The sequence below is a fragment of the Clupea harengus genome, chromosome 4 (assembly GCF_900700415.2).
Source record: "Clupea harengus chromosome 4, Ch_v2.0.2, whole genome shotgun sequence".
Classification (NCBI taxonomy): Eukaryota; Metazoa; Chordata; class Actinopteri; order Clupeiformes; family Clupeidae; genus Clupea; species Clupea harengus.
In genome coordinates, this window is record NC_045155.1 from 25,821,291 (window position 1) to 25,837,233 (window position 15,943).

Sequence of the window (15,943 nt, forward strand, 5' to 3'; positions counted from 1 at the left end):
ATTAATGCTCATTTTCATGAACAGTGCAGCACCCAGTCCCAAGCCCATCTGAACAAGGAGGAGGGTTGGGCAAGGGGCCAGCAAACCCTTCCTGTACAAGAACCTCTTGCTACAGAAACACAAACAGGAGACTCACTAAACTAGGGCCCTGGGAGAGACTGGACCTGAAACTAGGGCCCTGAGAGAGACTGGACCTGAAACTAGGGCCCTGGGAGAGACTCAGAGGTGTCTGTACTTAAGTAGAATTTTTAGGTATCTTTACTTTACTCAAGTATTTATTTTTCTGGCAACTTTTTACTTCTACTCCTTACATTTTACCACAAGTATCTGCACTTTCTACTCCTTACATTTTTAAAACAGGCTCATTACTCTTGGTTCCGGTTTTATTTCAAAAGTTTCAAATGTGCGCCATCCAATACAGATCAATGGCGCCATCCAGATATACTGATTTCGAGCGTAATTGGATGAAGCATAGAAACCCATAACACTCATTGGTTAGGCTATCCATCTTCTTTACGCATGACGCAAAACAAGACAACAGAGGCGAACAAATGATACAACGCGCGGCAATGGTAGTGTCAGAAAGAGATGGCAACTCTGGCGAGATGTCTGAAGGGTCTGAAGACGCAAGAAAGTAGTGGCGATGGAGAACAGCAAAACGTTCCACATCCCTGGCCCTACCTCAAAGAATTGTTCGAAATCGTCGGGAGCAAAAAGAACTTTTCGAACCCAAGAACCATGTACTTTTGCCATTCAAAACATGTAGAGGTAAGCTCTGTATTATTATTATTATTATTATTATAATGGTCGATTTACAATGCTTGCGACAGCTTGGCCAGCAGAGGAACATGCCAACATGCCTTGGTTTGCTTGCTAGCAGTTGCCTACTGAAGGATCCTAAGTTACAGGTTAACCTAGTTAGCTCTCTGTGATGTTTGACAAATAAGCTGTAGGCTAATTCACTACCACGATCTAAAATGTACTACACAGTAGCAGTGTCGATTTTAGCCTGACATTTCTGGTGGGGCAATTTAGTCACAAAAATAGTCTACATTCCTCATTGTAGTCTGAATTAAAACTTCCAAAATACTCGAAAACTAGCGATAGCTAACTAGCAGGAACGGTACTGGCATTGGTCTGTCTGATATGATCTGACTATGTTTTTTTTTTTCTTAGTCACAGGGTACAGTTCTCGCTGTTTTCGCAATATTCGAGTCGAGTTGCTAGGCAGATTTCGTGGGGCACATCTGATAGTGCCCCATCTCCCAATGTTATCTTTGCCCTGTGTGGTTCACGCTCATTAATGTTTCCATGGCAACGGTCTTAAGCTTGCGCCGTAGCCCACAGAGCAGAGAAGGACAGCGGAGAGCAGCATTTCACAGAGCAAGCACACAGACAGAAACACACATTAATCAAATAACTCCAAAACAGGACTATAATGCTTGTGAGTCATGCTTATTCTCACACACACATTCACAAACACATTCACACTACTGTGCATATGAAATAAAATAAGATATATATATATATATGCCACAAAGCACAGATTGAGCTTTCTGCAAAACAGCGCCATTGGGATCTGGTGGGGCAATGCCCCACGTGCCCCTAATGTAGAAACGCCACTGCACAGTAGTAAGCTAATGAAAGGCTATTTAATATTCAGTTTATGTATCAGTGCTTCCCACAGAAAATGTGTTAGTTAGGCTTGTGATTGTCCTGGGAGATAACTGAAAAATGTATCACGCCAAAATAATTCATGTAGTCCTTAGTGTCACATTTGTTTTGAGCCGTCCTGTTGGTTTGAATGCGACTAAAAATACCCATGTATGTACCTGCCCCTTTTAATTTTTAAAGCTGAAATATATCTATATTCTTTCACTTTGAATTGAAAAGCTATAAAACACTATATATACAGTATATTTACTAAACCCTCAGCACAGATGATTAGCATTACATAATTGGTTTGTTATTGAATTGAAGGTGTTTCATGAAAGAAATATGACATTTTGAGTTTTTTATTTGTTTTTTTAACAGGTTTACTCCTGTCGAGCTTGCATTTCTGGCAGAATATGCGAAGACTATTAACCTAGTTGCAAAGGCCCTTGATGAGAGACGAATGTGCAAATGGGGTGGAGGTCTACTTGAATTCCAATAAAGTTTGAGAAAAACATGCTCTTCTAGTTGGATGTCTTTGACAGCATTATTATATTTTTGTATGACAGTTTTTACCATGTCTTGGGCTCCATGTAGCACTCATCAGCTATTAAATTAAGCTTCTATTTCTTACAGTCGTGTCAATTATATTAAGTCCAACTAGTTTAGCTTTAAATGTTTTTTTTTATTTTTTTATTAAGGTTACTTTTTACTTTTATACTTTAAGTACATTTTAGAGCCTGTACTTTTTTACTTTTACTTGAGTAAAGAGGTTAAGTCGATACTTCAACTTTTACCAGAGTATTTTTAAACTCCAGTATCAATACTTCTACTTGAGTAACGAATGTGTTTACTTTTGACACCACTGGAGAGACTGGACTTGAAACTAGGGCCCTGAGAGAAATGTATTTTGTCTTTCAAATGGATCATGGATGCCTATACTGTGGGAATGTGCTGTGGCAACATGCTGCTGCATGCACTGGTTTGGCTCCGTCAGGATAACAGATGCTTTTGTGTGTGTCTCTGTGTGTGTGTGTGTGTGTGTGTGTGTGTGTGTGTGTGTGTGTGTGTGAGATATGAGTGTGTGTGTTTGTGAGAGAGACAGAGATATGTGTGTGTCTGTGTTTGTGTGTGTGTGAGAGAGAGAAATGTGTGTGTGTGTGTGTGTGTGTGTGAGAGAGAGAGATATATATGTGTGTGTGTGTGTGTGTGTGTGTGTGAGTGAGAGATATGTGTATGTGTGTTTGTCTGTGTGTGTGTGTGTGTGTGTGTGAGAGAGAGAGAGAGAGAGAACAAATAGAAGGTGGGGCTGTCCAACTTCTATGATGCATTAGTTCACAATACGTGTTCACTAGGAGGAGCCAGTAAAACTTTAAAAAGACTCAGACAGTGGAGGAGACCTCACTTTCCTGCTGAAGGCTGGAGAACAGCACCACTATCAGCACCGTCAGCATACTCTTCTGAGGTGAGTTAAAGTTCAGGATACTCTTCTGAGGTGAGTTAAAGCTCAGCATACTCTTCTGAGGTGAGTCAAAGCTGCGTGTACTCTTCTGAGGTGAGTGAAAACTGAGTGTATTCTTCTGAGGTGAGTTAAAACTGAGTGTACTCTTGTGAGGTGAGTTAAAGTTCATACTCTTCTGAGTACATCTTCTCCTTCTTCTTCTTACGCCTCTGGTCATCCATGTCCTTTAGGGACTGTACACACACACACACACACACACACACTTAGAGAGAAAAAGATAAATGTATAATTGATGGTATAAGTCCCAATGTATGTGTGTGTGTCTTATGTTGCATAGGGAGTTTGTGGCCATAGGAGTTGATGTCACTGGGAGTAGAGGAACGTGTGTGTGTGTGTGTGTGTGTGTGTGTGTATGTCTTACTTTGCAGAGGGAGTGTGTGTGGTGGCGACGGGAGTTGATGTCACTAAGCGTAGAGGAGTGTGTGTGTGTGTGTGTGTGTGTCTTACGTTGCAGAGGGAGTGTTTGCAGTGGCGAGGGGAGTTGATGTCACTAGGCGTAGAGGAGTGTGTGTGTGTGTGTGTCTGTGCGTGCGTGCGTGCGTGAACCTGGTCGGTCTATGGTGTTTGTGCACGGTGCATGTTCCTGCCACCATGGATGATGAATTAGAATTAGAGCTTTTGGTTCACGAGGTTACAGCAAACTAACCCGGGTAAATATAGAAACTCATAAATATTTCTCCGTTTAGCCCTTCCGTCCACACTAAAAGTTGTGATCACTTTGAATTCAAGACTGTCTTTTATTGGTGAGCTGATTTGGGGAAATTAAACTTTTCAGCGAACATTGAGTTTCTGGGTTGCTATGGTTACCCCCAGGGTGCCTGTGCAGTTTCATATTAACGAGTTTATGTTCACAAGTTCATATTCACACATATTAGTTAATCACACACAGGCAACTGCAAACTGTTAAGATGGTTCCCTAAGCTAGAGATAGCTAGGATACTTAATAGCCAGGTTAACTGCTCCATAGCATCCTGTTAAATAGTCTTGTAGGAATACACAACACCCCCTACTTTAAAACGGCGTATTCCAGCACTGAAAACCATGCTTTTCAAAAACGCTGCTCTAGGCGGATACATTTGAAAACTGGAGTTGTAGCCTGGACAGGGGAAACTGAAGTTTTCAGACGTTTGGTTGCCATGGCACTGGGGGTAGCTTGCGCTCGAGAGGCTATAACGTCAAAATAAACATGGAAGGTGAAATGAATATGCTGCTCTGTCTCTACAATTTACTTACCGGTAGTTTAGTTAGTGTACTTCGAGTACAAGTACTTTTCCTGAATAGATACGCGTTACTCCTACGCAGAAGGTGTGCACTGTACTCGGTGTGCTTGAACTATAAGTGAAAATACGGTTTAAACCATGCAATGAGCGGTGATTCTGGGTAACAGCTAGCTGGTGGGACAGTTTGTATATGCCTATATTAAATTATATATATATAAAAAAAAAAAAACATTTCTGATGTTCGTATTTTTCAAATTTCTCGCAGGCACATAGTTTTCATTTAGCAGCTGATATGTCATGCTAAAACACCTCTTGTTTCGTTACTAATACACAATTAGGCGCACTTTACGCATCTCCTCCCATCTCTTTGCTACGAACACCCACTTTCCCTTATACCCTCCCAGCAGAGGTAATATGCGCTTTTACTCAGGTGCGCCTCCTTTGGAAATACGGTTTTATGTCTTTACCCGCTATTTTACGCCTGAAATGGGCGCAATCCTGTTAGTAAATGAGGCCCTCAGAGTCTCAAATCACTTCCTACTTTGTGTTTGATAATTAAAGAAAATCAACAGATGAATTACCTTCTCTACTTTTTATTAGAGAAAAAGCTTTTCCTTGTCACAATTATGACTTTCAATGAACAATGCAATAATCGATGCAGCTTGCATTTAAAAAGAATGGATGTGTAAAAAAAATATATATATATTCATTTTTTTTTTTTTTCGTTCTAGAGTTCTAGAGAGAATCGAGAGAAATTGAAGAATCGATTTTTTTCCCACCTCTACTGGTCGGTCTACGGTGTGTGTGTGTGTGCATGGTAGAGTGTCTGCTGGGTCTGTCAGTGGCAAATCGGCATGCATCACCCACTCCTGGTTGCCATTGATGACCGCTTCCGTTGGCATGGCGAGAGAGTGGCGCTTGGGAACATCCTTTGTGAGAGTGGCAAGAGACTGCTTTGCCTGAGGAACACACACACACACACATTTAGTAAAGCAGAAAACTTAACAAATGTGTGTGATTTATATAGTAATATCCCAAAGATATCCAGATGTTTGTGTGTGAGTATGTGTCTAGAGAGAGAGAGAGAGAGAGATAAAAAGAGAGAGAGAGAGGATTATAATAAGTGGTGCATTATGTTTTGCATGCAAAACGTTATTTCCTCTGTTTGTCTCTTACTCTCTCTCTCCCTCCCTCTTTCTCTCTCTCTCTCTTACTCTCTCTCTCTCTCCCTCCCTCTTTCTCTCCCTGTCTCTTTCCTGTTATTTTTGTGGTGAGGTGTGTGTGTAAACAGAGGGGCCTGCTCAACAGATTTGACTGTATCTCTGACTACAGAATTCATCTGATAGACTGACTGAAATTATTTGTTCTTCTTACAGAACACACCTTGACGATGGGAAGCAGTGAAACACTTGTGTTCGGTGATCAAGACTATGACTTCAGAATTCCAGCTCTTCTTTACGTTAAAGAATGGAATACATTCCTGGCATTTGCAGAGAAGCGCACCTCTCCCAACGATGCACACGCAAAGAATCTGGTGATGAGTAAAGGCACGCGGCACAGCGGCTCACTGAAGGTACCCACGAGAACACCTACACCTCACATCTGTGTTTTAGAACTATACTACCACTCACTGAAGGTACCCACGAGCAGGGATGGATTAATGAACGGGCCTACCGGGCCCAGGCCCAGGGGCCCATGAGCTCAGGGGGCCCCTAGGCCAGAGCCTCTGCGTGAAGTCGCTGTTATGTATCTCTTATTTGTGGTTGAAAAAGGTGTATTTTATTCATTTGCTAATGGCTTTAATTGAGTGTACCTGTGCTGTGTTAGAAAAAAGCTAGATTAATGCGACAGTGATCAAGCCTAACTTTTTGGGACTGCGCAGGATACCTTATGCTATATATCCCCTCAAAATGGCAAACCTGTCTCTGTCATGGTTTTCATCATTTTTAGGGGGAATCGTCAGTAGCAATCTATAACAAAATTATACTGTATGCTTATCTTACATACACTATAGAAACTATTAAAAAACGATTCAATTAAATTAATAATTTCTTATTTTCTTTGTTATTTTTGTCATATACAGATATGCAATGATGATTGCTGGGTAATATGTATCTTGTCCAATGTCAAGTCTCTATTTGATCATGTGATGAGACGATACGATATAGCTAGTTTAGGCGCAGAATCTGAAAGTCAAGACCTACAAGCAGGCACAGTAGGCTACACCTGCCGGACGACGCCTTTCAAACATAAAAGTGGTGATGCATGATTTGATGTTTCAGTGGACAGGATAGCCAGCCCATTCAGCCTCTCCTGCCCCATGCTGCCCCTCAGGTAGGTCTTAATCCGTTTCAAGTTGGAAAAGAATCACTCGGCTGTTGCTCTGTCACATATAATGTCAGAAACCAGGGGCGTCGTTAGGCCTATTTTGGGGGGGGCTGAAGCCCCCCTAAAATGTTCTTCAGCCCCCCCAAATCATTTGGCATTATTGGCTTAAAAAAAAAAAAAAATAATTAAACTATTGTTTTTGACACGGACAAGTTATTTATAACTCTAACATGCTACTTATGTGCGTGCGTTCTGGTTTGTATGTTTACTCCCCCTTCAAATTATAATCCAATAGCCTTTCATCATACTTTACGATATAAACCCCGGGCACTAGTACCGTCTCTCGTCAACGACAGCCAGTATTATAGACAAGGATTTCAAAGTAAATGATGCACGGAGTGAAATTGTAAGTACAAGAAGTTACAGAATGTGGCTATCTGTAGTTGTTAACGAGTGTTACCTGCTTTAGGTTTACTTGATATGAGGCAAATGAAAGCGAATATTGTAGTGGGCTATATGAAAACTAAGCTAGCTTGCTACTTTGTTAGAAACTGTCACCAGTTAGCAAGAGTGTGAACGAGCGAATTCGAAACACAAGAAATAACTATCGACATCTCTCTATTCTTTGCATTGATATATCTCTCTAGTATTTCAAAACAATATTATCAGTCCCTATAGAATGTTGTTATTTATAATCAGTTAATGCTAGTGAAAACTAAATGTCATACTAAGTGTCCTAAGTGTCCCTCATAAGTCATAACGCTATTGTCCGGTATATCATCCAATTCATTGACCAGATGGATATAAGAACATTCTTTAGGAGGGGTGGAAGCTCCGCCCAGTCAGATGAGAGAGAGAAGCAGGAGATTGACAGGGCTGAAGGAGCCGGTGTGATGGAGGTTAGTGGTCTACAGGTCTAGAAGGGAATGAGTGGAGTTTTTTTTATTTTCTTCTACTGTGGTAGAAATGTATAGGCATTTGTTGTCAGGCCTAGGCTACTCCAAGGGTTAGCCTAAACTAGATTATTACATGATATTTTTATGCCAAGTCATACAATTGGCTTCTGGATATCGATCAGTTAATGTTTCAATGTTTGAACTTATCTTAAATGGTCATGCAGAAGGAGAGGCTGAGGCAGAGAGTCAGAGAGAGTAAGAGACAGACCAAGCAGCTGCAGCAACTAATGATTTAGGTGAAAAAGACACAGGGCCCAGACAGGTTAAGCTGAAGAGCTACCCACAGGACAGCTTTGGTGCTCAGAACAGGTCATTTCACCACAGCTGGTATATTTGTGTTGTCAAATTTCACTATGACCCTGTCATTCTGTCTCTTGTGTTATCATATACTGAATGCAAGCAAAACTACAGAGCAAAATCACACTCTTTCTGATTAAACCAATCTATGAACTGTCTGAAACAATGGATATCCGCGACCCCAAATGGGCCTTAAAAAAGAAAAATTGCCGCACACAAACATGCCACTCCCCTTGGGGCTAAGCCCCCCCTTTCTTTGAATCCTAGAAACGCCCCTGTCAGAAACAATAGCAGGGCAGTGCACACCTCACCGAAGGTGGATGTTACAGAGTAAACTTTGACCTGTTTACTTTCCCAATACAATAGCCAAAGTATCTAATTCGACCGTAAAATCCAACACATTGGGTTGTGTTTGTGTGTGCGTGTGCGTGCGTGTTTTGCGGGCGCACAATTTATTTTTTCGCGGGGGGGGGGGGGGGGCCTTCAAAATATTCAGGCCCAGGGGCCCGTGGTTTCCTAATCCGTCCATGCCCACGAGAACACCTACACCTCACATCTGTGTTTTAATACTATACTACCACTCACTGCAGGTACCCAGGAGAACACCTACACCTCACATCTGTGTTTTAGAACTATACTACCACTCACTGAAGGTACCCAGGAGAACACCTACACCTCACATCTGTGTTTTAGAACTATACTACCACTCACTGCAGGTACCCAGGAGAACACCTACACCTCACATCTGTGTTTTAATACTACTCCCCTGCCACGTCTACACCCCATACCTGTAGGCAGATGCTGACTGTGGATGGTGACAGTATATTTCATATTTAGCTCAGAGTATAAGTCCTGATATGGTTTTGTTGCACCTATAGAGTTACTGTATAGGTCACCTGTATATGGCGCCTCTTCTTATTTAGAAATCCAGATGGTATACACCTTTCACTGACCACTGGTAAGTACCACTAGGCAGACCCTCCAGGAAGTTGCGATGTTGCGATCGCACCAATTCACGCAAATTCAACGATTTCCCGCGAATTCACCGCAAATTTGACAAATCATTGTCGTCTCCCACAACTTTCTCCCTTCCGCTACACCAAGGGCGGAAATTCTGCCCTGTGGACACGATGCAGACACTAGCAGAGTTCTAATCCGTTGTAAACAATGAGATTAGCTACACCAGACATGGAAATTGAACACAGCCCATGTCCACACTGAAGATTCTGATTTTTTTTATAATTTCCTTCTGTAATGCCAACAGGTGCACTTCGTTGTGGATAAGTAAATCCTAAGTACTGTTCCCCCTACGTGTTTAGCATAACTAGCTATGTATCTAGATAACTGTTGCCATTCCCACGAGACGAACATTTGAATGATGTCAAAGTAAAAGTCCTTTACTATACTGTGTTCGTTTCCATAACAACAATTCAAGCAATATACATTTTCTGACCTAAATAAGCAGAGGGCAGAACAGCCTATTATGCTACATTTTTGTAGTCCTGGTAATCTTTTGTTTGGCATGTTGGTAAGGTTATTTAGAGGACCATTTCTCAATGGTTTTGTTCTTTAAAGAATGTTTGTTTATTAATTATTTATTTTCCAACAAATAACTCAATTATAATTACAAAGAGGGAAATTCGCAACTTTTATCGCAACTTTCACTTGCTCCCGCAATTTCATCGCAACAAACACCTAAAAAACACAGCAACTTTCACCGCAACTTTTTGGAAAAGCCCCCGCAAAATCAGTAATTTTAGGCTGCAACTATCAAAAAAAGGCCCGCGAAATCCTGGGGGGACTGACTAGGAGCACTGCTAGGTTCTGGTTTCATACTGGTCAGTGCCTCTGACACCTTCCATTGAACACTGTTTGGTAGAAGCTTCCCAATGGAATGGAATGGAATAGAAACTACAGTAGTGGCCAATAAATCATGTACACTGTAGTCTTTTTGTGCCCACTGTTCATTTCAAACTTGTTATGTTATTTCCAGTGGTCTCCCACCGAGGACGTGAAGGAGGCATTCAAAGATGGCTACCGCACCATGAACCCCTGTCCAGTCTTTGAAAGGAAGTCAAGAAGACTGTTCCTGTTCTTCATCTGCCTCAAGGGGAAAATTCCAGAATGGGACCTCAAGCCAGGCCAGTCTTGTTTATGCTACGTCACCAGCACAGACCGCGGGGAGACCTGGAGCGATTTAACAGACTTAACGAGCAGTGTCAACTTTACCAATTACCAAACCTTCGCTGTGGGACCAGGCCACGGGATCCAGCTGAGCAGCGGCACACTACTCGTGCCTGCCTATGTGAAGGAGGTGAAGTGCTGCTGGTGCTGCTGGTGCTGCTGGTGCTGCTGTAAGTGTCTGAGCACCCATGCTGTGGTGCTGCGCAGCGAGGACCTGAACACCTGGAAGGCAAGCCAGCCCATCGCCCTGGAGTCCCTGGAGTGCCAGCTGGCTGAGGTGTCTGACAGGGAGGGTAGGAGGCAGGTGTATCTGAACGCTCGCAGCACCGGAGCACCGGAGCCACGAGTAGAGGCACTGAGTGACGACGGCGGGGAAAGTTTTAAGCTAAACAAGCTAACGCTAACGCTAAAGGAGAGGCCTAAAGGCTGCCAGGGGAGTGTGTTGGGGTTCCCTGCCAGGGAGCTTCCAGCAGGAGGAGGGAGATCCTCAGAGACGGCTCTGCTCTTCAGCCACCCGACCAAAGGGGAGGGCGGGGACAGGCTGGCTCTCGGGGTCTACCTGAGAAAGTCTCTCCAGGACGACGACCCCTGGGGTAAACCCCTCATCATCCACCCAGGGGTCAGTGGATACTCAGACCTCACCTGCTGTGAGGAGGAGGGTCACTTTGGTTGTCTGATGGAGTGTGGCCATGAGAAACGTCTTCATATTGTCTTCAAAGAGTTCGATCTCAAGGAGATACTGCACATAGTTAATCATTCAGATGTAGACAGAGGGGAAATTGTGTGAAGCCATTGCTCTGTGACTGACTACAGACCCACCACAGACACATAGAGGAACAAGCTTCTAAATAATAGTAAATAATATATAAAAATATATATGTAACTAAATAATAATAATGGTAAATAGTGGGGTCAATTGTTTTCACCACTTAAATGTATTAATACATTCAACATGTGACATATATTTCTGAATTCTGAAACTATTTTAACTCCATAGTTACAGTCGTTTGGTAATGTTGAATGAAAAGTGAAAATGAAATGTGATGTGTTGTAGTCTGATTAGTTCTGCTGTTTGATTATTTCTGAGACATATTTCTGAGAGGCTGATGTTCTTTCCTGTGACTTGACCGTGATGTCATATCCCAACTCTCATGTTCCATCAGCTGTAAATATAATAAATAGTTTATTTGATTTTTGATTTGAATTTATTTTTTGTTTAAAAGTAATAAATAATATAAGTGTTTATATCCAGTCACTCCTCCCAGGACTCTTTGTGTTTATGTCATTTGGTCTACTTCTCGTAACTTAACTGACCAATCTCTCATGAAGTGCTCTCATTAAAAACAACGCAAATTTTAGACACAAGGAGGTTTGTGTGTGTGTGAGAGAGAGATTCTGCATTCAAGAATGATTGCGAATATAACAAGTATAAACTCAAATGGGTAACGAGAAATATGAAGGACCGCAGTGAGTTGATACGAATATATCTGAGTAAGCAATAAAAATGACAAAGCCTTTGAAGGAAGGTTTCATAACTATAGTGCCTGCAAATGCATGTTAACATACTAATAGTGTATAAAAGTCCTTTAACATCCAGCAAAACAATCGGTAGATAACAATGCAAAAAAACCTGATTTAGCAGAATACGTACAGACCATTCAATCCTGTAATCTGATTAAATAATCAAAACAACAGATTTTACCAGTAAGCACAGATCCAGCAACCAAATAGAAAGAACCCTGACTTAATGTCACACTAAAAGTCTTGCCTAGACCCACCCAGTGACCATGTAGGAAACAAGGAGAGGAGTGTGTTCCATTCTGTCTGCTAGCGTCACTCCACACCCAACATAACTTCTACATCAGTCTACTGCTTCCCTCACATGGGGAAGAGCAGGTGGCCAGAGAAGGTGGTGTGGTGGTTATAGCTGTCATAGACCCGTGCATTGGGCCACAGCTTCAAATAGACCACATCTCCCACCTCCAGCAGCAGAGAAGCTCCATTAGAGGGGCTTATACTGTAGCTTGGCTGGTGATTGTAAGCAATGACAACATGTTCTTCATTCTTATGGAGAGAGACTGCTGTAGGTATAGAATAGATGCATGACCATCTCCATTCTTCATTCTTATGGAGAGAGACTGCTGTAGGTATAGATTCATGACCGTCTCCATTCTTCATTCTTATGGAGAGAGACTGCTGTAGGTATAGATGCATGACCGTCTCCATTATTTATTCTTATGGAGAGAGACTCCTGTAGGTATAGATGCATGACCATCTCCATGCGCAGATACGGCAAAGTAGTAGACGCCTCTGACTGGAGCCGTGAAGACACCTACAGTAGAGGGAAAATAGAAAAATGATTATACAACATATCTATGATGTCAGCATGACAGTAGTATGATTTATACAGTTTGAATCTGGGCTGTCTTTACAGTCATACCTGTATTGGGGTTGTAGGCATTTCCAGTGTTGGTGAAGACATTAAACTACATTACCCAGACTGCAATTTGCACTAGCGCACCTTGACTGCTTGCCTACAGAGTGCTTGCTGGTTCTGCTCCCACCTACCTAAATGCTCTTGTAAGGGCAAATGTTACACCCAGGACGCTGCGCTCGTCTAGTGAGCGTCGTTTGGCACTGCCGTCTGTGCAAGCACGGCAATCCAAACTATTCTCATTTGTAGTTCCACGTTGGTGGAACGAACTGCCTAGTACTACCAGAGCAGGGGCGTCCCTCTCTACCTTCAAGAAGCTTTTGAAGACCCAACTCTTCAGAGAGCACCTCCCTTCCTAACTGGCACCTTGACTAGCGCTTAACTTGCACTTCAGCAGTTACATTCCTGCACTTCTTTTTCCTTTCTAGGTCGTTTTTCTAATTCTTATGTAAAGTAGTATTTATTGTTACACCATGTTTTTTATTGCTCTTAGCTTGACTGTTCCCTCCCTTGTACCTCGCTTTGGACAAAAGCGTCTGCTAAATGACTAAATGTAAATGACTGACTTTGACCTCTGCCTCAGGTATCTCTGGCTGTAGATACCATGTGTGTCATGCTCACATCATACCACTTCCCATCTGTAATGTACAGTGAGTATGAGATCGAGAGGAATCGAGTAGATGGAGTGATATTAGAATATTCTAGGTGTCAGGGTATCAGGTAGGACTCAGACCACCTTAAGTGAGTTTTATTTACTTTGGGGTAACAGGGTGCAACATACAAGGGCAAAAGCCTTTCAAAACATTGGCCTGTGTGGGCATATTATTCAGTGAGTATTAGGCCTGTATTAGAGTTTTATAGACCTGTATTACAGTATAAATAGGCCTGTATGAGAGTATTATAGGCCAGTATGAGAGTATTATTCTCATAATGGCGCTTGTGTAGCGGCCGTGGAGATCTCGTGCAGGAGATAGTTTGGTGATACTATAGCCTGCATGGAGAATACCAAAAAAATTCCTAGTATCTGTATACATGGCGAAATAAAGTTGAATTGAATTGAATTGAATTGGAATTGAATTATAAAGTGAGTATTAGGCCTGTATTAGAGTTTTATAGGCCTGTATTAGAGTATTATAGGCCTGTATGAGAGTATTATAAAGTGAGTATTTGGTCTGTATGAGAGTATTATAGACCTGTATGAGAGTATTATAAAGTGAGTATTTGGTCTGTATGAGAGTATTATAGGCCTGTATTAGAGTATTATAAAGTGAGTATTATAGGCCTGTGTTAGAGTATTATTGGCATGTATGAGAGTATTATAGGCCAGTATGAGAGTATTATAGGCCAGTATTAGAGTATTATTGGCATGTATGAGATTATTATAGGCCTGCATGAGAGTATTATAAAGTGAGTATTTGGTCTGTATGAGAGTATTATAGACCTGTATGAGAGTATTATAAAGTGAGTATTTGGTCTGTATGAGAGTATTATAGACCTGTATGAGAGTATTATAAAGTGAGTATTTGGTCTGTATGAGAGTATTATAGGCCTGTATTAGAGTATTATAAAGTGAGTATTATAGGCCTGTGTTAGAGTATTATTGGCATGTATGAGAGTATTATAGGCCAGTATGAGAGTATTATAGGCCAGTATTAGAGTATTATTGGCATGTATGAGATTATTATAGGCCTGTATGAGAGTATTATAAAGTGAGTATTTGGTCCGTATTAGAGTATTTCAGCCTATTAACCGCACTGTATATAAACCGCATTACAGTATTTCATGTCATTTCATAAAACAAACCGGTGTATTGGTCCGTATTAGAGTATTTCAGCCTATTAACCGCACTGTATATAAACCGCATTACAGTATTTCATGTCATTTCATAAAACAAACCGGTGTATTGATCGCAGGTTATTGAACACTACGCCATGCCATGTAGTTGTGGTGTGGGCGCTACTAGCCATTTCAAAGTTGCATAAAGTAGGGAAGGTCATTTCAAGCAGGAATATACTACACTTACACCCCTCCCCACATGCACAGACACACACACACACACACACACACACACACACACACACACACACACACACACACAAATACCCCATTCTCACTCACAGCGAAGACCATTTCTTGAAAATGTATTTAGTGTTGTGGTGTGGGAATGGACATTAAGTGTTGCTAATTGAAAGTCTAATTGTTAGTTGATGTTCTAGTTCCATGAACGATACGTTCTGAAATGCTTGCAGTGGGAATTGCAACCATTAAATGTATGTGTTTGAGAAGGGTAAGGGGGGACATCTCCCCCCTCATTGGCTAACATTTCATTTGTATCAGAGTCGGCCCTTGCTCTGTCGATGTCCCATTATTTCTCTCAAGATTGTTCAATGTCTATGTGAAGCCATGTAACGTCACCCGCAAGTGGTTGTGATCACTTTGAACCCAAGACTTTTATTTGTGAGCTGATTTTGAGAAATTAAACATTGCAGCTGACGTTGTGTTTCCTGGTTGCTATGGTTATATATAGTTGTTAAGGAAACTTTTTAATGACCTTAAATGTTTTAAATGGATGAGTGCCATTGGCATGAAATGACAGCTAGTTATCTAGCCGATGTTATAGTCTCCTCGATTTAACTTTCAATTATAGCAGAGAAAGGTAGAAACCCTCTGGGTGCCTGTACAGCTTCATATCAACAAGTTCATATTCATGAGTTCATGTTCAAACATATTAACATGAGTTTATCACGTGCTAGCAGCTGCCAACTGTTAAAAGGGTTCCCTAAACTAGAGATAGCAAGGATAGTTAAATGCTGGCCAATACCCTCCCATGTTTTGCCCCATACACACACACAAACACACACACACACACACACACACACAAACACTTACACACACTCATGTACACACACACACACACACACACACACACACACACACACACACACACACTCACACACAGTGCATGTAACCATGCCCAACGGCACAGGTTTGTACAACATGCCGTTGCAGTGAAATGATTTCCATAGCTTTGCTGAGCTTCAGAATTTGAATTGACAGGTGTAGGAGTTGCATTACAATTTGATGGTTTGCAATACTTAATAGAAATGTTTCATATTTTTGCCTTATTCGACCTTATGCAGACATAGATTGGTACAGAGGAACAGGCAGGAGATTTAGTTTGTTTGTTTGTGTTTACTTGATTCCATCAATGTAAAACGGTGTGCACTTGTGAGAAGGGCCTGAGAAACATCTATGGGGGAGAGCCAGAGGAAGAGGATCCTCTTTATGTTCCGTCTGAGCCACTGCTGAGCTCACACACTGGTACCTCTCTGACTACTGGGTATCTGGC

The 15,943-nt window shown here is 41.7% G+C and overlaps 1 protein-coding gene across 1 annotated transcript; it reads left to right on the forward strand.

Annotated features, from left to right (window-relative positions):
• The first annotated feature begins 5,714 nt into the window (after positions 1 to 5,714).
• LOC105900906 (sialidase-3-like) lies at positions 5,715 to 10,947 on the forward strand. Its single transcript, XM_031565591.1, has 2 exons — positions 5,715 to 5,968; positions 9,970 to 10,947. The coding sequence occupies exons 1-2, from the start codon at positions 5,786 to 5,788 to the stop codon at positions 10,945 to 10,947; spliced, it is 1,161 nt and encodes a 386-aa protein (XP_031421451.1). The 5' UTR covers positions 5,715 to 5,785.
• The last annotated feature ends 4,996 nt before the right edge of the window (positions 10,948 to 15,943 follow it).

Excerpts from the sequence above, each read along its gene's own strand:
- LOC105900906 (XM_031565591.1), top strand. The coding sequence starts at position 5,786 with ATGGGAAGCAGTGAAACACTTGTGTTCGGTGATCAAGACTATGACTTC. Across the intron at positions 5,969-9,969 it reads GGCACAGCGGCTCACTGAAG|TGGTCTCCCACCGAGGACGT; the intron begins GTACCCACGAGA and ends TGTTATTTCCAG.